This window comes from Geotrypetes seraphini, chromosome 5, assembly GCF_902459505.1.
Source record: "Geotrypetes seraphini chromosome 5, aGeoSer1.1, whole genome shotgun sequence".
In the NCBI taxonomy this organism is placed as follows: domain Eukaryota; kingdom Metazoa; phylum Chordata; class Amphibia; order Gymnophiona; family Dermophiidae; genus Geotrypetes; species Geotrypetes seraphini.
In genome coordinates, this window is record NC_047088.1 from 215,691,031 (window position 1) to 215,714,548 (window position 23,518).

At 46.6% G+C, this 23,518-nt stretch overlaps 1 protein-coding gene across 3 annotated transcripts in view; it reads right to left on the bottom strand.

Annotated features, from left to right (window-relative positions):
- Positions 1 to 23,518, bottom strand: part of PKP4 (plakophilin 4) — a 287,449-nt gene that overhangs the window by 168,464 nt on the left and 95,467 nt on the right. For all 3 annotated transcript variants that reach the window (XM_033944462.1, XM_033944460.1, XM_033944461.1), the window contains exon 5: positions 906 to 940. In XM_033944462.1, coding sequence (XP_033800353.1) covers positions 906 to 940 — 35 coding nt within the window. The remainder of the gene's footprint in view (positions 1 to 905; positions 941 to 23,518) is intronic.

Consider the following 23,518-nt stretch of genomic DNA (forward strand, 5'->3'; position numbering starts at 1 on the left):
TGCGGTCAATTCTGATCTCCTTATCTAAAGAAAGATATAGTGGCACTAGAAAAGGTTCAAAGAGTGACCAAGATGATAAAGGGGATGAAACTCCTCTCGTATGAGGAAAGACTAAAAAGGTTAGGGACCTTCAGCTTGGAAAAGAGACGGCTGAGGGGAGATATGATTGAAGTCTACAAAATCCTGAGTGGAGTAGAGCGGGTACAAGTGGATCGATTTTTCACTCCATCAAAAATTACAAAGACTAGGGGACACTTGAAGTTACAAGGAAATACTTTTAAAACCAATTGGAGGAAATATTTTTTCACTCAGAGAATAGTTAAGTTCTGGAACACGTTGCCAGAGGTTGTGGCAAGAGCGGATAGTGTAGTTGGTTTTAAGAAAGGTATGGACAATTTCCTGGAGGAAAAGTGCATAGTCTGTTATTGAAAAAGACATGGGAGAAGCCACTGCTTGCCCTGGATCAGTATCATGAAATGTTGCTACTCCTTGGGTTTTGGCCAGGTACTAGGGACCTGGATTGGCCACCAAGAGAACAGGCTTCTGGACCATTGGTCTGACCCAGTAAGGCTATTCTTATGTTCTTACATAGGAATGCTTTTAAAACAAATAGTTAAGCTCTGGAACTTGTTGCCAGAGTATGTGGTAACAGTGGTTAGCGTATCTGGGTTTATAAAAGGTTTGGACAAGATTCTGGAGAAAAAGTCCATAATCCATAGACCTGGGATTGGTAGCAGGGAATGTTGATAATATTTGGGTTTCTGCCAAGTACTTGTGACCTGGCTTGGTCACTCTTGGAAGTAGGATACTGGGCTACATAGACCATTGGTCTGACCCAGTATGGCTATTTTTATGTACTTTTGAAGAATACTGGAAGACAAAGTGCTTTCATTAAAATAATATACCTGCTGATCTCCAGGGAAACGACTTCTCTGTAGAGCTACAAAAAGAAAAACAAAAGTGTTAGATTTTCAAAACAAATATCTTATGAGATTTAACTCAAAAATATTAAGCATGAAGTATTGCAAAATACAAACAAACAAAACAAAACCCACCAACATCAAGACTTTTCAATACTAGATTTACTTTCCTGATGTACTATTTTGGGAAAATGGATTTTCAGATTGTTCATTTTATTACTACCTTCAGAAATTCAAGTTCAGGTACAATAAAACTTCATTACATAATTTAACAAATCATTAGCAGTAGACACAAATGCCACAATGAAATTTAAAATTTGTTTCTAAAGTCTACCTTTTATCTTTAAAAACTCAACATGTTACAATTAATCACAATTGATATATATTTTGAAACAAAAAAGCTTAAGAACATTGGTTTTCTCATTCATAATTATATATGGGTCATTTGAATTGTAAAGATCGTCTACCACCTGTCAATGCTTTCCCCTTTCTCTTTAGAGGCTACCATTAACAAATGAAAACTCTAGCTGCTTTATCACCACTTAAATCCGGTGTATTTATTTATTTAATTTATATCCCGTACTCCCCAGAAAGCCCAGAACGGGTTACAAGGTTAACATACATAATAACTGAACAAAAACGAGATACAGATATCTAAGGCAGTACGTACTATAGTGATAATCGTCTAATTAGCAAATAAATGAGGATTTTTAACATACAGATAGTTCATCTTACATTAGCAATTCCAGAGAAATGTTAAGTTTCACATATACTGTAGTTAGATAGTTTTAAAGCATGCACAGAAAGAGTCTAGTTCAACATATATGAGGAATACATTAGTTTGGGAGTTACAGATTAGAGAGCTGCACAGGAACGAGGGCCAACGGGAATGGGTCTGCTTTGTTTGGGGGATCCCGCGGGTGTACCACCTTACTCCAGTGTCGGGTCCCATGCACTCCTGTACTCTTTTTAGACTGCCAGCAGAGTTCCTTGCCTCCTCCTCACTACCGGCGGCAGACCCAGAAATCTTCCCTCTGATGCAAATGCTGAAATATTTGTAAGTATTTTATACTTCTGTCCTGAGCAGGAAGAATAACTGATATGAACAACTTTCCTGAGGTTACGTCTCAGGCTATTCAACTGCTGTCAAGCATCAGGTAAAGATCTTTAAACACAAACTGCTGGCTGCAAATTGACTGCTGGTAGTATACAAGCAGAAGTCTCAAAACAACTTCCATGCATGTAATATGTGTACTGAACTGAAAAAAAAAAAAAGGTGGTTGACTTGCCTGGGTGTCAGCGTTCACTAATGAGATCAGTAGTATTCAAGGTTCAACTTGTGGAGGAGTAGCCTAGTGGTTGGTCACACTATCAAGGCAGATTCACTGTCAATTTCTGTGGAGCTCAGCAAGCAGGGATATATACTTAAAACAGGCTTGTGCAAGTTCAGTCTTCAAGGGATTTTCAGGATATTCCTAATGAATATGCATATGAAAAATATTTGTACACAACATTCATTAAAGGTATCCTGAAAATCTGGCCTATATGTGGCTTCTTGAGACTAAACTTGGACAAACCTGATTTCAAAGTATGATGTACAATTACACAATTACAGAATTGCTTTTAAAGGAGAAGTATTGGCATGTTCATGATTAGTGACTTTAATCACTAGAAAGTCAAGGAAGGGAGTGGTGCAAGGGGCAAGGCTGAAGGTTTGCCTAGGGTACCTAAAACTTTTGTACTGAGACTGGTTTGGCTTGCATTTATACCAGCCTTGTAAGCAAGAAAACATATTTAGGTTTTAAGTGCTACAGGAAGTAAATACAAGATAGATATATTTGAGTAAAAATGGTTTTCTGGGTATGGCTGTGGGTTGTGTGTAAGACATAAGATATAAATAACTGAGGGAAAAGTTCTAGAGCAAGAGAAGTCCTAGTATGAGGATCAAAGGAGGTGAATTTAGGAGTGCCTCCAGATATCTACTTTTAAAGCAGTCAATATCATCAAGTTTTTTTTCCACATTTTAAGGTCCAGCAGCCACAAAGATTTTGGATAAATCATATTCTAAATGTTTAGAATATGACATGAATAAAAGTTTGCAATGATAAACAAAAATGATTTGCAGTGATTGGCTGGCCCGGAACTTTCTCTCCAACGTCAGAATTGACATCTAGTGAGGAACGTTGGTCAGCCTGGCGCTTCAGCGTCCTCTTTACAGGGTCAGGAGGCAGGTAGAACAGAAGGCAAAGCGAGTCTATCACGGAGCCCGGGTTGAGCTCCCAATTGACTCACGTTGCCTTTGCAAACTACTGGGCACCCCTGCTGTAAATACTCAAATATAAACCGGGATTTTAGGGCCAAAAAATTGGCCCTAAAAGAATTCGCAGGAGCCATTAAGGAAGCCGCTCAGCACTGAGCAGCATCGCAAAATCACTTGCCTGTTCGTGCTTCTCAGCGCAGCCGAAGACACTCACAGAAGCCTCTTAACAGCGAGGAACAAACTTGAAAAGTTCGCTACTGCACGCTGCACCTCCACCGACGATAATCAGTAGAGGTATGAGCCTGAGTCTATGACAGGGAGGGCGGCAGGGTGCACGGCTGCGGCAACAGGGTGCAGAGCCTGGGAGTTAGGGAGGGAAGGAAGGGAGCTGAGTGCGATGCTTGACAGGGGAGGGAAAGAAGGAAGGGGGCTATATGCAATGCCTGACAGAAAGGGAGCCTGGTGCAGTGCCTGACAGGAGAAGGAGAGAGGGAAGGAAGGGTGCTGGGTGCAGAGTCTGACAGGGAAGGGAGGGAAGGAAGGAAGGAAAGAGGTTGGGTGCAATGCCTGACAGGGGAGGGTACTGAGTGCAGTGCCTGGCAGAAAGGAAGCTGGGTGCAATGCCTGGCAGGGGAGGGAGGGAAGGGTTCTGGGCCTGGCAGAAAGGGAGCTGGGTGCAATGTCTGACAGGGAAGGGAGGGAGGGAAGGGTGCTGGGCCTGGCAGAAAGGGAGCTGGGTGCAATGCCTGACAGGGGAGGGAGGGAAGGGTGCTGTGCCTGGCAGAAAGGGAGCTGGGTGTAATGCCGGACAGGGGAGGGAGGGAAAAGTGCTGGGTGAAGTGCCTGGCAGAAAGGAGGCTGGGTGCAGAGCCTGACAGGCCAGGGCACTTGAATATTAAGCCACCCCACTTATATTCGAGTCAACCATTTTTCCTCCTTTTTGGGGGGGAAAATGGGGTCTCGACTTAATATTCGGATCGACTTATATTCAAGTATATATGGTAAGTGTAACAAGCACCACCCACAAAATCTTGAATAAGCAGTGGCAGAAACAGAATACACTTGTTAACTGAAAAACCCATTACTATAACACTGTTATTGAACAGTTCCATTAAAACTGACTGATTGCTGAGACAGCTGCTCTGTGCCAAATGCAGTTCTGCGTTGAATTGTTTTCGTGGATGCATAATAAATGTTACACTTGGGTTGGAATCAGAGTGGTTCCCCCTTCCCATTTTTTTGTTTAACCCTCTTCTCGAAAAGCCGAAGGTCATGGCGGTGTCTGCCACTTCTAACTCTTCATTTCCACTTTGGTGGTCAAGGAGACCTTTGAAGTACCTAGGGGTCTTTTTGCACCCTTCCCACCACCCTTCCATCCCATCCTTCCCACCACCCTTCCATACCACCTTGCCCCCTTTCTCTCCCTCCACCACCCTTCCATGCTCCTTTCTCTCTCCTCCTCTAAACATTGCAGCTGCCGGCTCTGCACTCTGAGCTCCTTTGCAAAAGGCAGCCCCGAAAGCAGAATTAGAAAAGCTAACGGTAACAGCCCCCCCCCCCCGCATCAACGGCCGGATCTGTTACAGGAAGGTCTCGCGATGACTGTGTCGGTCCATCCCCCTCCGACATCAATTCTTCCGGAGCAATCGACGTCGGAAGGGGATGGGCTGGAAGACGCAGTCATTGCGAGACCTTTCTGCAACAGAGCCGGCCACGTTGCCATCGCCGGGAGGGGGCCATTGCTGTTGATGCCGGGGGGGAGGGAGGGGCCCGTTACTGATTTTAAAAAAAGGCAAGGTGAGTTGTCCTCCTTCAGCGAGTTACCCTCACAGTTTTGGGCCCTAGGCATGTGCCTACTGGGCCTATTCATTAATCCAGCCCTGGATGGGGGATAGTGGAGAGCCTCGAGGCATCCCACAGAAGGCCTTCCAGGGGCTGGAGATCTCTTCACTCTTTTTGACAATTTATTCTGTTTTGTAGGAAGTCAGAGAACCTTTTTAGCACTGTTCCAGTTATACCAGTTTCTGACAGTTTTGTTAATAGAAGGTGATGATCCATGGAGTCAAAGGCAGCTGAAATGTCAAATTGCAGGAGTATTGCTTGACGTCCCGTACTGAGTAGTTGTTTGTTTTTTGTGATTGAGGATGAGAAGTTCAGTAGTGTGTTGTTGACGGAATCCTAATTGGGTCGGGTGGAGACATGAATATTGCTCGATGTAGGTTGCAAGTTGTTTACTTATGTGGGTCTCGATGATTTTTGTTAGAATAGGTATGCCAGCGATGGGTCTGTAGTTGGAGGTCATGGAGAGATCTGCCTTTGGATTTTTTTAGTATGGGAGTAAGTGCTATTTTTCCCATTGTTTCTGGTAATTGACCTTGGTTTAGGAAGGTATTGAGAAGGTTGGTGATCCAGATGATGATTTGCTCAGGCGCGGTTACAAGGAGGTAGATGGGGCAGTTTCCCGGCGCATACGAAACCCCATTGACCCTCCCACCTTCTGCCGGCATGGCAGAAGAAATCAGATTATGGGAAGGCTGCGAAGCAGCGTCTTTAATGTGATGCGGCCGCTGCTGGAGCTGGAGGTTTAACAGTTGTCTTGCGGTGGGAGAGGGTGGGCACAACCCAATCAAGGACAGCAGCGGAGCAGCCAGTGAACAGGACCAAGAACAGATGCACCAATGTCCTGCCCTGCGAGTACACACCGCGTCTCTTCCTCCTCTTCACAGCCCCTCCATTTGCACCTTTCTCAATCACCTCTCCCTTCTCCTTTCAGATGATCATTATAGGGTGAGGCTTCAATATATAGGAAGTGACCCCAGAACCGACTATATTAATGCAAATTATGTACTGGTAAGACTGGATCCGTCCCAGCACTAGCCCATCTGGCACTCTGTCTCACGGTGGGAGGGTCAATGGGGTTGGCTGCACGGCAGAGATAGTGGGGGGAGAGGGTTCTACTGCACAGGGGGATGGCTAGCAGGCAGGTTGGCTTCGGAGGGTGCGAGAGGGACATCAGTGAGGGGCAGCAGGGAAGAGGTGCTGCTGGACCGAGGGAGCAGGGAAGAGGGACCAGGGGAATAGGTAAGAGGTGCTGCTGGATAGGGAGAGCAGGGAAGAGGTGCTGTTGGCGGGGGGGGGGGGGAGTTCTACTGCACAGGGGGATGGCAGGCAGGCAAGCTGGCTTCGGAGGTTGGGGGTGGGACAAACTATGGAAGGGAACATGTGAGGGAAGGAGGCTTTACTAGCACCCGTTAATGTAATAGGCTAAAACACTAGTACTCTTATAATCTTATAATGTGTACATTGCAATTCACTGATTGTCCAGCTCTCTTTGGTGTGAACCGCCTAGAAGTCGTCTGACTATGGTGGTATAGAAGAACAAAGTTATTATTATTATTATCTACCATCATGTTTCTATACTGGATTGGAGACACACTGGCCCAGGTGAACAGATGGCACATCCTTATGAGGCAGATGGCTGACTGGGAACAGCAGCGGTTGCATGGTCTAACGAGCCTTGCTACCAGATTATACCGATCCCTTTGGTTTACTTTTCCATTAGGTTCCAGTTAACATTGCTCTTGCAGGAACATCGGGTTCAGGACATGTCAAGTTGTGGATTTTTATCTCTTTTCTTTTTATGTTTAGATCTTTGAGGATACAAGACGGGCTGAATGAGGGGTAGGGGGAAGGATGGGAAAGGGGTTCTCTTTATTTCTCTTCTTCTGTGTGGTGTGATAGGGGATAAATTAGAAAATGGAGAGGTGGAGCACAGGCAATGCACTGTACTTTTCTCACTTTTTTTACTATATCATGTATGTTTGTCCTTGATTGTATGACTGTCATTGCAAGTTGCGTTTACTTTGTACTTCTTCCATTGTATATGTGGATAACATTATTACAAGTGTATTGTTTTCTGTTCTATTTTGTTAATAAAAAGATTTTTTAATAAACAACAAATTCCATCGATAAATTTTGTTTTCAAACTCAAGAGCACAAAAATTAAGAGAAATGTAAACAGAGATTCATCTTGGAACAATATCCAAAACTCAGTGATATATTTCTCTTTTCAACACATCAAAACAGGTTGCCCCAAAGGCTGGCAATAGCACAGCTGTGCAGAAGATTCATGCTGAAGTCTCCATCTAAAGAGGCCAATGTGTTTTGGGCATACTAAGGCAATGTAGTGATTCATAACAAAGGCAAAGATGTAACTTGGCTGAAGACAAAGGAAAAAAAAAAGTGTTTCTTCCTGATAGGCCAGCAACAAAACTGGTGCCGATAGGAAGGTAACGTAACATGCTGTCGCACCTTAGTAGGAACCATTATATCCCTCTGCTTCAGTCAAGGGTGAAACACACATGAAAAGTCTTTTTTTTCCCCTTTATGTGTATTCTACGGGGCATTAGCATGTCCTGAGGTGTATTGTCTATCTCAGATCTTAGATGCAACATCCTCACTCTCAGCCTATACAAGAAACACTATAGGAGTCAAACAGGACTCTAGGGACAAGAATCTGAGGAATAACTGGTGGAGAATCCATTATCAACCCTAAAAAAATAGTACTGTATTTTAATGACACAGACACCATAGCTGACTGGAGTAGTAAACAAAGAGTACTACCATAACACAGCCACTTATTTGAGCCAGCTCATGAGAAATTTATCAAATCTTTAATATTTTTGGGGTACAGGCAGTTAATTCAGAAAAGCAGGCAGATCCAAGATAGCGTCAGGCTAGACGTGCTGAGGAACTGCTCTGGAGAACTGCTCTTCTGAAAAATTGATTCTTTGCGGTGGAACATTTTTCTTACCAGAATGCCGAAACAAAGAGGCCGGAGCACTGCTGGCACCTCGCAGTGCACTGAGATCCCTGTTTTTGGCAATATTGAAGAACTCTACAGGCAGATTCAAGGAGTTTTGTTGGTGTCGGAGAGCAGCCCGCAGAGGACGCAGGGAATGAGCGAGACCTTGGCAGTTCCTCTTGGGCTAGAAACAACTCTAAGCCCCAACGTAAGGGCGCTGCCCCCGCAGCCTCAGACTACCAGCTCTCCAAGGGGCACGGAAACCCCACAGGTCGGGGTTATTCACTCTCCTGAGCCAAGCAACAGTATATTGGAGAGTTTGGAAGTAAGGTGCCCATGTAATTGTGAGCCCTATTGAAGTTTCTGGGGCAATTTCAATGTCAGAGGGTGGATTGAGTCAGCCGTGACAATGACAAGTTATACAACAGTCCGGTGAGCACTATTTCACTACTTAAACTTTAATTTCTTTGGAGAAACCTTCAGAGGTAACCCTGAAGTCTTTATGGGATCTTATGGCCGATCTGGTGAAGACCATAAGCCCAAACTTTCAACAAATTGAAGGGAAATTACGTGAACATACAAAAGAGTTGAAAGATTTGAAAAGTGAAGTGACTGCTTCTAATTCCTCTATTCAGAAACTTGAACAGGAAATAAAAATTTTCAGACAACTACAAGAAAGTTTAATGAAAGACAATATTAGTCTTAGGAGGAAGATTGAAAACCTGGAAAATCATTCTAGATATAATAACTTAAGGATGATCAATTTTCCTAGGCTAACGTTAGTAACGCCTAGGGAAATATTTAAGAGGTATTAACTTGAAGTGTTGGGAGTTTCAGAAGATTTGTTACCCCCACTATCCCAAGTGAATTATTTGCCTGACAAAAATCAATCTCAAGAAAGGTCTCCTGACCAAGAATTATTGAATGTATCAGTATTATTGAAGAAATCAGATAATGAGGCAGCAGTGCCAACTACTTTGATTATATCTGTAGCTCTTTCTATTGATAGTTTGGTTGCTAAAACTTTTCTTTAAAAATAGACAAAGAATTCATGGGATTTAAAATACAGATGTTCCTTGATCTTTCACAGGAGACGCAAAAGCGTCACTGAATTTCTTTTGATGAAACCTGGGGTTGTATCTTTGGGTGCTACTTTTTACTTACGACATCCTTATAAGCGTATAGTGTGTTACCGTACTGTTAAATACATTTTCTTTGAGCCAAACCAGTTGACTTCTTTCTTGGCATTGTCCCATCTGGAGGTAGAAAAATCTTAAGCCCTATTGATTAAGGAATGTAACTCCTGTACTCAGCATTATAGCCATTATTATGTTTTGAAGTGTACGTTTAGTTAATTTTTCTTACTTTCTCGCTAAATAGTATTATCCTGGATCCTATTTGAGGACTTGAACATAATTAACGAAGATTTATTATTCCTTTGGTCTTTATATATTCTTTTATGTAAATATAATAGCTAATATTGCTTTCTGTACAAGTTATGCTTGGTAATTTAATTTGAAAATAAAAAAAAAAAAAATAAAAAAATCTTTTATATTTTCCTGTGTGCTAACACATAAGTAATGACTGGCAAAGTAATTAAAAATATATTTTAAGGTTATTGAACACATTCTAAATTCTAGCTATGGTAGTGCTCTCCTCCTCCAAAAGTTAAATTACATTTTGCAAATGCAAGGAGTGTGTAATACTTGCAGTTGAATACTTATTTTAGTTTGAGTGCTGATGTGAAGAACCCTTACATGGAAAATGATGAAGCTATCCGTTAACAAGCTTGTAAACTCACTGCAGCATTACAATTGTGAGAGCATCCAAATTTATTAGAGTACCTAGAGGCTGTTTATTAAAGTCACAAATCCAATGAAGTTTTCATTTGATGCATTTCTAAAGCATTTGAGCAAATCATCTCTACTATGTAACTAATGTCATCTTAATCATCTTTCCAAAAAATAAAAATGCTAGCTTCTGAAAAGCAAGCTCAAAAATAGTCTAGGCAAACACACAAAAATATTCCAGACCAGGGGTTCCCAAACTACAGCCTACAGTTTAGATCCAGCCCAAAACACTTATTTTCCTAGCTTATCTTCTTTCTCTTGGGGCCAGATGTAGCCCATGAAGGAATGTTTATGCATGGAAGGAACAAGCTGATGGTGTTTACCAGGCCTAACTATTAAGAGCAACTACTGGTAGGGAGGACAGGCAACTCCATCATAAGTAGAAGTGACCAGCAGACCCACACCAGGAAGGAGAGCCATCAGCGAGGAGGTCAGACTCCAGCAGCAGAAAGTCAAGACAACACACAAAATAGGTAGATGAAAGGGAAAAGGACATTATAGTGAAGTGAAAGGAGGGTAGTAAGGAAGAGGTTGTGCTAGAAAGGGAAAGAGGGTGAGAAAATGAAGAGGAATAAAAAAATGGGTTGAGGTGAGGGTCATACTCATCCCCACATCTGAGGGAGCAGTTGCAGGAAAAGAAAAACCAGGGGACAATGCTGCCAAACATAAGTAGTTTAGGGGTTTTATTTTTTAAACTATAAATGTTAACCAGTTGTGGAGCTTAGCAGGGTTTAGGAAAGATTTGGATAATTTCCTAAAAGAGAAGTCCATAAGCCATTATTAAGATGGCTTGGGGAAATCCAGTGCCTATTTCTAGGATAAGCAGCATAAAATCTGTTTTTCTCCTTGGGATCTTGCCAGGAACTTGTGACATAGGTTGGCTACTGTTCGAAATAGGATACTGGACCTGATGGACCTTCAGTCTGCCCCAGAAATGCAACTCTTATATTCTTATCATATTTGCTGGATAATGCCACTGAAAATCAAGGTTTGGTCCCAGCCAGTACCACTTATCTAGGTGGCAGCACCTCTACCCAGATAAGCAGCTTTGAATATCAAGTTGATTTCCAACACTTAGGGCTCCTTTTACTAAGGTGTGCTAGCGTTTTTAGCACGCGCTGCATTGCCGTGTGCACTAACCCTGTGCTACACATCAAGAACTAACGCCAGATCAATGCTAGCGTTAGCATCTAGCGCGCACTAAAACCGCTAACACAGCTTAGTAAAAGAAGCCCTTAATCTGCCACATCACCGAGAATTCTGTTCCCTGCCCCCACTTCTTCCAATACTTTAAATTATTGAAATGGCCAGACATCTCACCACAAGTCAAACTCAGACTTCAGTTATCATATATAATTATACACATATAATTACAATCCTTAATGATTTGTCATTTTGTCTCCTTCAGGTTTTTGGATCTTAGCATAAGTTGTGAAGTGAATTTTTCCAGGTTTTGCAGCCTTAAGAACATAAGAGCCTGGAATGCTCTCCCAAGGAGGTTATTGTGGAATCCACCGTTCTAGGATTTAAAAGCAAACTAGATGCACATCTCCTTATGAGAGGCATAGAGGGATATGGGTGACTAAAATTACGCCAGGTGTACACTTGGCTGGGCCTCCGCGTATGCGGATCACCGGACTTGATGTAGGAACACTCCGGATTGAGAGGACATAGGATGAAATTTAGAGGTGAAAGGCTCTAGAGTAATCTAAGGAGAATCCTTTTTACAGAAAGGGTGATAGATGCACAGAATAGTCCCCCAACAGAGGTGGTTGAGACAGACTATGTTTGAATTTAAGAAAGCATGGGATAGGCATTTGGGATCTCTTAGAGAGAGGAAGAGATATTGGATGCTGCAGATGGGCCATTTGGCCTTTTATCTGCTGTCTGCTGTCATGAAAGAAACATGACAGCAGACAGCAGATAAAAGGCCAAATGGCCCATCTGCAGCATCCAATATCTCTTCCTCTCTCTAAGAGATCCCAAATGCCTATCCCATGCTTTCTTAAATTCAAACATAGTCTGTCTCAACCACCTCTGTTGGGGGACTATTCTGTGCATCTATCACCCTTTCTGTAAAAAGGATTCTCCTTAGATTACTCTAGAGCCTTTCACCTCTAAATTTCATCCTATGTCCTCTCAATCCGGAGTGTTCCTACATCAAGTCCGGTGATCCGCATACGCGGAGGCCCAGCCAAGTGTACACCTGGCGTAATTTTAGTCACCCATATCCCTCTATGCCTCTCATAAGGAGATGTGCATCTAGTTTGCTTTTAAATCCTAGAACGGTGGATTCCACAATAACCTCCTTGGGAGAGCATTCCAGGTGTCCACCACTCGTTGCATGAAGCAGAACTTCCTGATATTTGTCCTGAACTTGTCCCCCTTAGCTTCAGTCCATGTCCTCGTCACATTGAACATTGTAAATAATATTTTTCTTCCTGCTCTATTTTGTCGATTCCTTTCAGTATTTTGAAAGTCTTGATCATATCCCCTCGCAGTCTCCTTTCCTCAAGGGAGAACAATCCCAGTCTCTTAAGTCGTTCCTCGTATTCCAAGTTTTCCATACCTTTTATTAGCTTCGTTGCTCGTCTCTGCACCCTCTCCAGCAGTTTTATATCTTTCTTTAGGTTGGGAGACCAATGTTGGATACAGTATTCTGAGTGTGGTCTGACCATTGCCCTATAAAGCGGCATTATAACTTTCTCCGATCTACTCGCGATTCCTTTCTTTATCATGCCTAACATTCTATTTGCTTTCTTGACCGCTGCCGCGCATTGTGCCGACGGTTTCAGGGTCCTATCTATCAGTACACCCAGGTCCTTTTCTTGTTAGCTCTTACCCAGAGTTCCACCTGACATTCTATACTCGTGTTCCTTGTTCTTTCTGCCTAAATGCATTACTTTGCACTTTTCCACATTAAACTTCATCTGCCATTTCTCCGCCCATTTCTCTGACACAAGTCACTCTGGAGTTCCTTCATTTGAAAAACGCTTATTACTGTACATTAATGCCACAGAGATATTTAAACATCTCTATCATATCCTCTCTCTCCTGCCTTTCTTCCAGAGTATACACATTGAAGTCTCCAAGTCTATCCCCATATACTTTATAACTAAAATACAGAGTAGAGATAGAGAGATGTTTCCAATGGGATTTTTATTTAAACTCTGAGGCAATACTGACTCTACACGGCCACTGTTTCAGTACCATACAGGAGCCTTCTTCAGGAGTCAAAGCTCTAATATATTCTAGTGTAGATTGAAGATACCAGCATGACTAAAAGCCAAAAGTGGTCAATCAAAAATACATAAAAGAATAAACCTGCACCAACTGGCTTCCCCTCCTCGACTAACCAATTCTGTAGCAGCCCTCTAGACCAGTGGTTCCCAAACCTGTCCTGGGGGACCCCCAGCCAGTCAGGTTTTTCAGATATCCCTAATGAATATGCATGAGAAAGATTTGCATACCTGTCACTTCCATGCATATTCATTAGGGATATCTTGAAAACCTGACTGGCTGGGGGTCCCCCAGGACAAGTTTGGGAACCACTGCTCTAGATTGAGTCCATCCTAGCCCAATTCTGTAGAAGCCCTCTAGACTGAGTCCAGTTTCTAACAGTGGCCAATCCAGGTCACAGTACCTGGCAGAAACCCAAAAAGCAGCAACATTCCATCCAGGGCAAGCAGTGGTTTCCTCCATCTCTGACTAAATAGCACATAGGTGTCTGAACAGCGGGCCATGACATCCGAAAAAATTGCATGGGAATGGGGGTGACAGGAGTACCTACTACTCGGAAACCTTCCCTCTGACCTTAGGGGGAAGGCTTCTGGGTCAGTTGTAGGAAGTGTGTAAGAATTGCTTCCTGCAGCTTTGTGAAGAAGTGAGCTCTAAGAACATAAGAAGTTGCCTCCGCTGAGGCAGACCAGCGGTCCATCTCGCCCAGCGGTCCGCTCCCGCGGCAGCCCATCAGGCCCACTGCCTGAACAATGGTCTCTGACTAATTTTATAAATTACCTCTAATCCTATTCTTATAACCTTACCTCTACTCTTATCTGTACCCCTCTATCCCTTTGTCCTCCAGGTACCTGTCCAGACCTTCTTTGAAGCCCTGTAGCGTGCTTCTGCTTATCACATCCTCAGGTAGTGCGTTCCATGTATCCACCACCCTCTGGGTGAAAAAGAATTTCCTGGCGTTTGTTCTAAGCCTCTCCCCTTTCAATTTCTCTGAGTGTCCCCTTGTACTTGTGGTTCCCCATAGTTTGAAAAATCTGTCCCTGTCCACTTTTTCTATGCCCTTCATGATCTTGAAGGTTTCTATCATGTCTCCTCTAAGTCGTCGCTTTTCCAGCGAGAAAAGCCCCAGCTTTTTCAGTCTGTCAGTATATGAAAGGTCCCCCATACCCTTTATTAGTTTAGTAGCTCTTCTCTGGACTCTCTCAAGTACCGCCATGTCCTTCTTGAGGTACGGCGACCAGTACTGAACACAGTACTCCAGATGCGGGCGCACCATTGCACGATACAGTGGCAGGATGACTTCCTTCGTCCTGGTCGTGATACCTTTCTTAATGATACCCAACATTTTGTTTGCTTTCCTTGAGGCTCTAAAAGGAAGGAGGACAAGGAGGCGTACACAGCCGTCTTGGAGCTGGCCAGAGGTACACACCCATGGTGGGGATGGGAGAGGGGCATGTTGGGACACAGAAGAAGGCATCATGAATTTGGGACAAAGGATAGAATGAAGAAAGGAAGAGGGAGCACAGAAGGGAGGGAGTGTGTTGGGACAGAAGGGAGGATGGGAAATGGCACAAACTTGGGATGGAAGGAGGGAAAGATGCCTTTGGAAATTAAGTTTTTTTTTCAAGTTTAGTAGGTATTTATATACCGCCTATCAAGGTTTATCTAACCAGTTTTACAATCAGGTACTCAAGTATTTTCCCTATCTGTCCCAGTACCAGGGGCTATGGAGGACTGAGTGACTTGCCCAGGGTCAGAAGGAGCAGCGCGGGGTTTGAACCCACAACCCCAGGGTGCTGAGGCTGTAGATCCAACCACTGCACCATACACTCCTTAAGCCCTGAACAACAGATTTACATCGCTCTTTAACATTACACTGTTAGCTACTCCATCCCTCATTGTTTTTTTCCCTTGCTCGTTCTTTTTTTTAATGGAATTGTAGTTCTTCCCTTTTACCCCACTTTCTAGTTCGTGATGTTTTAAAATCTGTCTATTATATGTTTCTATTTTACCAATGTACATCGCTTTGAAAATATTATGTAAGTGTTTTATCAAATTTTAAATAAAACTTGGAAACTTGGATGCTGAGGTGGGGGAGGGAATAGAAAGGAAGAATTGTTGGACGTGGTGGTGAGAGAGGAGTGAGGTAGAGATATATAGGGAACAGAGAGATGAGGGAGATTGTGGACAGTGAGAGAGAGTGAGACATCTTGGGCAGGATCTGGTGTGGAACTTTTGTCCCCCCCCCTCCTCCCCCATAAAAAACCAACAACATTCCACTGCCTATGCAATGGAAGACTATGGACTTTTCCTTCAGGAACTTGTCCAAACCGTTCTTAAATCCAGCTTGCTAACCACTGTTACTACATCCTCTGGCAATGAGTTCCAGAGCTTAACTATTCTTTTATTTCACTTTAGGAATTATAATGCCTGGCTTTTGTGTAGTGTTTTTGACTCTGGAGTGTTGACTAGATTTTTTGTTTGTCATTGTTCCCTCCAGTCCTCTTGGTTTTTCATTGAAGATGTGTTAGCACCACAAGTGTTTTCAATCACATTCAACACAGCCAAGTCTTGCCTTTAGAAGAGAATAGATTACCCTGTTCTCCATTGACATGAGGGCTGTCGACACTGAGCATTAGGCGACAACCAGGAAGCACTGACATTGTACTCATTTGATGCAGTGTCATTAAAATTAAGGTATTCACGGGGATGCGGGTAGAATATAGGCGCGAATATGGAAAAACCGCGAATAAAACACAGTTACTTACCGTAACAGGTGTTATCCAGGGACAGCAGGCATATATTCTCACATGTGGGTGACGTCATCTACGGAGCCCCAGCGCGGACAGCTTTTCAAGCAAACTTGATTGAAGTTTCAAGTTTGCACACTGCACCACGCATGTGCGTGCCTTCTCGCCCACTAGAGGGCGCATCCCACCTCGTGGTCCTCAGTTCCATAACTAGCAAGGAAGCCATCCCCGGGGAGGCGGGCGGGTTGTGAGAATATATGCCTGCTGTCCCTGGATAACACCTGTTACGGTAAGTAACTGTGTTTTATCCCAGGACAAGCAGGCATGATATTCTCACATGTGGGTGACCTCCAAGCCAACCAAAAAAGGGCAGGTGGGAGGATGGCAATTTAGGAAAACAGATTTTGCAAAACTGACTGGCCAAACCGGCCGTCACTCCTGGATAAAGTGTCCAGACAGTAATGAGAGGTGAATGTATGAACCGAAGACCAAGTGGCAGCCTTACATATGTCCTCCATCGGAGTGGATCGGAGGAAGGCTATCGAAGCTGCCATCGCTCGGACCTTGTGCCCCGTGACTCGACCCGGGGGAGGAAGGCCAGCCTGAGCATAGCAAAAGGAAATGCAAGCGGCCAACCAGTTAGACAGAGTGCGCTTGGAAACTGGATGCCCTAATCGATTGGGATCGAAGGACAAAAACAATTGAGGGACCTTCCGATGAGACCTGGTGCGTTGAAGGTAATACGCCAACGCCCTCTTACAGTCAAGCGTGTGGAGCGCCGCCTCGCCAGGATGGGAGTGGGGCTTGGGAAAGAACACAGGAAGGACAATGGACTGATTGAGGTGGAAATCAGAAACCACCTTAGGGACAAACTTAGGATGGGTGCGGAGAACCACCTTGTCGTGATGGAAGACGGTAAAAGGGGGATCCGCAACCAAGGCTTGCAACTCCCCAATCCGCCTAGCGGAGGTGAGGGCAATCAGAAAAACCACCTTCCAAGTCAGAAATTTCAAGAGGGACTTGTTGAGTGGCTCAAAAGGGGGTTTCATCAGTTGAGCCAAAACCACATTCAAATTCCACACGACAGAAGGAGGCTTAAGAGGGGGACAAACCCTGAGTAACCCTTTCATGAAGCGTGTCACCAAGGGATGGAGTGACAGAGGGCGTCCATCCAGAGGTTGGTGGAAAGCAGAAATCGCACTAAGATGAACACGCACCGAAGTGGTTTTCAAGCCAGAGCGCGACAAATGGAATAAATAGTCCAAAACCGAGGATATCTGAACCGATACCGGATCCAGGTGAAAAGACGAACACCAGGTGGAAAACCTGGTCCATTTCTGCGAATAGCAAAGCCTCGTCGAGATCTTGCGGGAGGCTTCCAACACCTCCCTCACCGATTGAGACAGGTCCGGAGGAGTCAGGGAACAAGAAACCAAGCTGTCAGGTGCAATGACTGCAGATTTGGATGTAACATGGATCCTTGACTCTGAGACAGCAGAGAAGGAAAGACAGGCAGAGGAAGAGGCTCCCTGGCACTGAGCTGAAGTAGCAGGGAGAACCAGTGCTGACGCGGCCACCGAGGTGCTATGAGAATCATCGTGGCCGTGGACGATTTTAGATGTACTAACGTTCGCATGATCAGAGGGAAAGGAGGGAATGCATACAGGAACCTCCCTTCCCAATCGAGGAGGAAGGCATCCGCTTCCAGACGATCCCGCGAGTACATCCGAGAACAATACAGTGGTAGTTTGTGTGTCTCCGGAGAGGCAAACAGATCCACCTGAGGCGTTCCCCAGCGAGCGAAAACCTCGCGCAGAACTGCTGAGTGTAGAGTCCACTCGTGCGGTTGCAGAAGTCGACTGAGTTTGTCCGCCAGACAATTCAGTTCTCCTTGGATGTAGACCGCCCGGAGGAAGATGTTTCGGGAGACCGCCCACTCCCAAAGGCGAAGAGCCTCGGAACAGAGGGGCCAAGACCCCGTTCCCCCCTGCTTGTTCACATAGTACATTGCCACCTGATTGTCCGTGCGGACGAGGACCACCTGGTCCTGCAATATGTGAACGAAGGCTCGAAGTGCTAGGAAGATGGCCCGCAGCTCTAGCACGTTGATATGATACCGACGGTCTTCTGCCGACCACAGGCCCTGCGTGCGAAGACCGTCGAGGTGGGCTCCCCACGCGTACTCCGAGGAGTCCGTGGTCAGGACCTTGCGAAAAGGAGGAGTGCGAAACAGTAGCCCCATGGACAGATTTGAAGAGTCTGTCCACCAACGCAGCGATTTCCGCAAAAGCGGGGTCACCGAAATGAGGCGAGACACCGGATCGCACTCCTGACGCCACTGGGACGCGAGGGTCCACTGAGGGATCCTCAGATGCAGCCTCGCAAATGGCGTGACGTGTACCGTCGAGGCCATATGGCCGAGCAGCATCATCATGCGCTTGGCCGACACCATTGATAGTTGAGAGACCTGGCGGCCCATCCGTACCAAGGCTTCCAACCGCTGGGTCGGAAGGTAGGAGCGCAGGCGCACCGTGTCCAGCACCGCACCTATGAATTGAAGAGACTGAGCCGGCCTCAACTGAGACTTTGGAAAGTTTATCTCGAACCCGAGGGTTTGCAGGAAGGCAATAGACTGTCGGGTCGCTGAGATAACCCCCTCCCTGGTCGGGGCTTTGATGAGCCAATCGTCCAGGTAAGGGAACACATGGAGTCCACGAGACCTCAGGGCTGCCGCAACCACCACCATGCACTTCGTGAATACTCGTGGGGACGCGGCCAGGCCGAAGGGCAGTACCCTGTACTGGAGGTGGAGGTCCCCCACCTGGAATCGTAAAAATCTTCGGCAGGCGGGGTGCACCGGAACATGGGTATATGCTTCCTTCAAGTCGAGGGAGCACATCCAGTCCCCTTCCTCCAAGAGAGGGTACAAAACCGGGAGAGATAGCATTCGAAACTTCTCCCGGACCAGGAATTTGTTGAGCTTCCTGAGGTCCAGTATGGGGCGCAGGTCCCCGGTCTTTTTTGGGACCAAAAAGTAACGGGAGTAAAACCCCGTTCCCCACTGGTCCTTGGGGACCGGCTCGACCGCCCGAAGCTTCAAGAGGGCTTTGGCTTCGGTCAGAAGGGTCGGTAACTGCGAACGGTTGCAAGAGACTAAACTTGGGGGACTGTCCGGCGGCGAGGACACAAAGTTGAGCGAGTAGCCCTCGGAGACGGTCCGGAGCACCCAAGCGTCTGAGGTAATCCCGGTCCATGCCTCCCGGAAGGACCGAAGACGCCCCCCGATAGGAAGGGGTTCCTGTGAAAGTGCGGAGGGGAACCCGCCCCGTCCGCTCAGCCCGTCAAAAGGAAGGCGCGGGCTTAGAAGGGCCCTGCGCCGGGGCTTGGGTTTGTCCCCCTCTGCCTCGCTGAGACGGACGTCTCGGAGGCGGTCTCGAGAAAGCCGGGGTCGACTTCTGAGGGTATCGGCGCGGCGGAGGCCGAAAAGGTTTCTGCGGCGGGGGCCTAGGTTTGGGGCGGACCAGGGATGCTAAAGAGCGCTCCTGCTCCGACAACCGCTTGGTCGCCGCATCCAATGACTCGTCAAATAACTCGGACCCCACACAAGGCAAGTCTGCAAGACGTTCCTGCAGGTTTGGGTCCATGTCGAGGGTGCGAAGCCAGGCCAAGCGGCGCATGGCCACTGCGAAGGCCGACACCCTCGAAACCAGCTCAAAGGCGTCGTACACTGCATGGAATAGGTACAACCGCAATTGAGACAGGTTGGACATAAACTTCTCGAATCCTGCTCTTTGGGAGTCCGGTAACGAGTTTCGATATTGAGGAAGGTCCTTCACCATACCACGCAAGTAGGAGGAAAAGGTGAAGGCGTAATTTAGAACCCTGGTGGCCATCAGGGAATTTGAATAGAGGCGACGGCCAAACTTGTCCAGGGTCCGCCCCTCCCTGCCGGGTGGAACCGTCGCAGAAACCCGTGAGGGCTGTGATTTTTTAAGAGCAGACTCCACCAGAAGAGACTGGTGGGAGAGCTGCGCCTTATCGAACCCCTTAGGGGGAATCGTCCTATACTTCGATTCCATTTTTGAAGGCACAGACGTGACTGTAAGAGGGTTTGACAAGTTCTTCAGCCAGGTCTGCAGAAGGACACTGTTGAGAGGGAGTCTAGGCACCTCTCTAGGAGGAGTGGGAAGGTCCTGTTCCTCCAAAAATTCTTTGGAATACCGAGAACCTACCATCAGGTCAATCCCCAGGGCTTGAGCCATGTCCTGAACAAAGGATGAAAATGAGGACGGCCTAGCCTGGGGAGACGGGGTTCTCGACCGCCCCACCGAGGAGAGGGGGGAGGCCTCATGAGAATAATGAGGATCCCTAACAGATCCCGAATCCCAGGATCCCCTCTCCAAAGCCCTCGAGGGGGAAGGGGAATTTATCCTCCTCGCAGAACCCTTGGGCGAGGACCCCGGGGTCCGTGGAACACTCTCCCATTTCCTCGGCGAGGCGGCACGGGAAGACTTCCCACGAGGTGAGCGGAGGAGCCTTGGGTTGTCGAGGCGCAACTCCGACACCTGCAGCGCCTCGCCCCCGAACGACGAGGAACGATCGCGCCGAGGCGAGCCTCGGGGCCGCTTAGACTTCCTCGATCGGCGACTCGTCCGAGGTCGCGTCGAGGGCGAGGCGTCCCGGGAAGACCCGGAGGAAGAGGAGGAAAGACGGCGCACTCTGCGCAACTTTTCTTTGGGCCTCACACTCCGCTCAGGAGGCTCCCCCGAGGTCGAGGTCAGGGGCGGGGCCGAGACCGAGGTGAACGGGGCCACAGTACCCGAGACCGAGGTCGCCGAGGCCGGGGCTCCCGAGGTCGAGGGGGCCGAGGCCGGGGCCTCCGAGACCGAAGGCGCCCCGGCCGAGGTCGAGGCCGCCGGAACCGCAGCACGCTGCAACACTTCCAGGGCTCCCGACAGCTCCGATGAGATCAGGGCTCGGAGGAGATCCTGGAAGGCCGGAATCCCCACGAAGGTGGGGAGTTCCGAGTCCGGGGCACACTCCCTGGAGGGCGACCTCGGTCTCGAGTATTCCCTCGGGGTGTGCGAAGTCGAGGTCCGATGCGGGGTCGGGGTCGACCCACCCGCCTTGGCCTGAGTCGAGGATGGCTTCTTTGCTGAAGGGGATGGAACAGAGGACTTACCCGAAGCTGGCTTCGCTGACGCCGCCTTCGAAGACGAGGGCCGAGGCGAAGCCGAGGCCCCCGAGGACGCCGAGGCCGAGGTCAAGGCCGGGGCCGAAGCCGAGGCCGACGTCGAGGCCTTAGGCGGCGCGTCGACGGCGAACAATTCAGCCATTCTGGCCTTACGGCGGCGGAGGGCCCTGTTTTGGAAAGTTGCACAACGATCACACGACGCTGTCGGATGTTCGGGCCCAAGACAGACAATGCACCACCGGTGAGGGTCAGTGATGGAAAGTAACCTCTCACACCAGCTGCATTTTTTGAATCCCGTAACAGGACGGGACATCAAGTGAAGAAAAAGAAGAAGGCCGGGAACGACCGACGTCCCGCGGCCACGGCTTCCGGGAGCCCCCGGAGCCCAACGAAAAACAAAATATTTTTTTTTTTTTTTTTTTTAAGAAAAGAACAGAAAAGAAAGCAGCACCGCGAACTAATTCGATGGAAAAACAAACTAAACGCGGCAGCTAGAAGGCAAAACACTGGAGCTCAGATCCACAGGGCTTTCTTGCTCCGCGGAAAAATTTGAACTGAGGACCACGAGGTGGGATGCGCCCTCTAGTGGGCGAGAAGGCACGCACATGCGTGGTGCAGTGTGCAAACTTGAAACTTCAATCAAGTTTGCTTGAAAAGCTGTCCGCGCTGGGGCTCCGTAGATGACGTCACCCACATGTGAGAATATCATGCCTGCTTGTCCTGGGATAACTAACGTTATTCATGGTTTTTAGGAAAAGCTGTCATTTTTTGTTTGAAACCGCAAATAACTTATCTAATGTTATTCGCAGTTTTTTTTTAAACAAGCCACTATTACTGCTACAGTTTTTCTCAACCTGAGTTCCGATCACCAGTCAGTCCTCGACCCCGACCAAGAAAGCAACAAGCAGAAGAGAACCTGAGCAAGGAAAAGCTCCTTCTAGCAGGAACCCCTCCAACCCGGGACAGAGGAAAAGCTTCTGTCGGTATCTGAAGCGGGCACTCCGTTTCAGATTTCCCGATTGCACAATAGCTTGAGAAAGACGCGCAACAAGCAATGCTCCAACATGCAAATGATGCCAGTAACTGCACTGTGGTGGACGAGGGGGAGGGGGGACGCACCTTTCTGAGCCTGGCTCTGCCCGAGCACGAGCAGGAGGAGCGGCAGGAGGGTGGTCAGCCTCCGGAGGTTCCCACTCACCACGAGTCCCAGCGATTTTCTCCATGCATGCTGGGAGAAGCCTTTCTTTCTATGGATGCTGGGAAGCAGTGTTTTTCTCAGTGCACACTGGGAAGCATGGAAGTTTATAAGCAGCGATTTTCAGAGTTAATGGTAAGCAATAAACTTTTTTATCAGTTCAGTACGGTACAATAAAAGGAAAAAGTACTTTAATGATGATGAAATTTTAGGGGGTGGAGCCAGTGGCCAAAACAACGCGAATAAGCGAATCCGCAGATGCGGAAACTGCGAATACAGAGGGAGAAGTGTACAAGCAATTGTTGTACCTTCAAAGTGATCCTCACATGGAAGACTACTCAACTGCATTGACTCCAGTACATAACATAAGAATAGCCTTACTGGGTCAGATCAATGGTCCATCAAGCCCAGTAGCCTGTTCTCAAGGTGGCCAATCTAATACCTGGCCAAAACCCAAGAAATAGCAATATTCCATGCTACCAATCCAGGGCAAGCAATGTCTTCCCCAATGTCTTTCTCAATAACAGACTATGGAAATTGTTCAAACCTTTCTTAAAACCAGCTACGCTATTCGCTCTTACCACAACCTCTGGCAACACATACCAGATCTTAACTATTCTCTGAGTGAAAAAAAATTTCCTCCTATTGGTTTTAAAAGTATTTCCTTATAACTTCGAGTGTCCCCTAGTCTCTTCTGCATTTAGTACAGCTCTCAGGCAAAACAGATGTCTCTGATGCTGAAGTTGATGGATCTGACTTAAATGCACTGAATATTCTTTTGTATTATTCTTCATGGCTATGAATTCCTTTTTGTCATTTGAGAACATAGATGCTATTGAGAGGGCATGTGATCAAGCTCAAGGCACTGCAAGTATCAATTGTGTTTTCAAACCAAAGCAAATGGGAGGGGGGCTCTTTTCTGGACATGTTGTTGAAAAATGTAACTACAGCAAAATCAAAACAACCTTTATTTATTTATTTTTTTTAAACTGGTCCAACACAGATACCCAAAACCGGCTTGAATAGGCAGACATGTTAAAAAAAAAAACCCCAACTTATCACAGACCATTAACTTGGATAAGTAACAGGTAGAAACACTAAATTTTAAAAGATCCACAAAACAGTAAGGAATTAAATTAGCGTGCAGTGGGAAACATCCATTAGGTTCTACAGGAAAAAAAAACAAAGACTGAGGAGTTCATGCATAACATGACAAATGGAAAAACTGCATGCATTGTTGTGCTTGGAGAACATGGATTTACTTTTTGGGAAATTCCAGGCATTTGTAATTCAGGGTTCATAGACAAC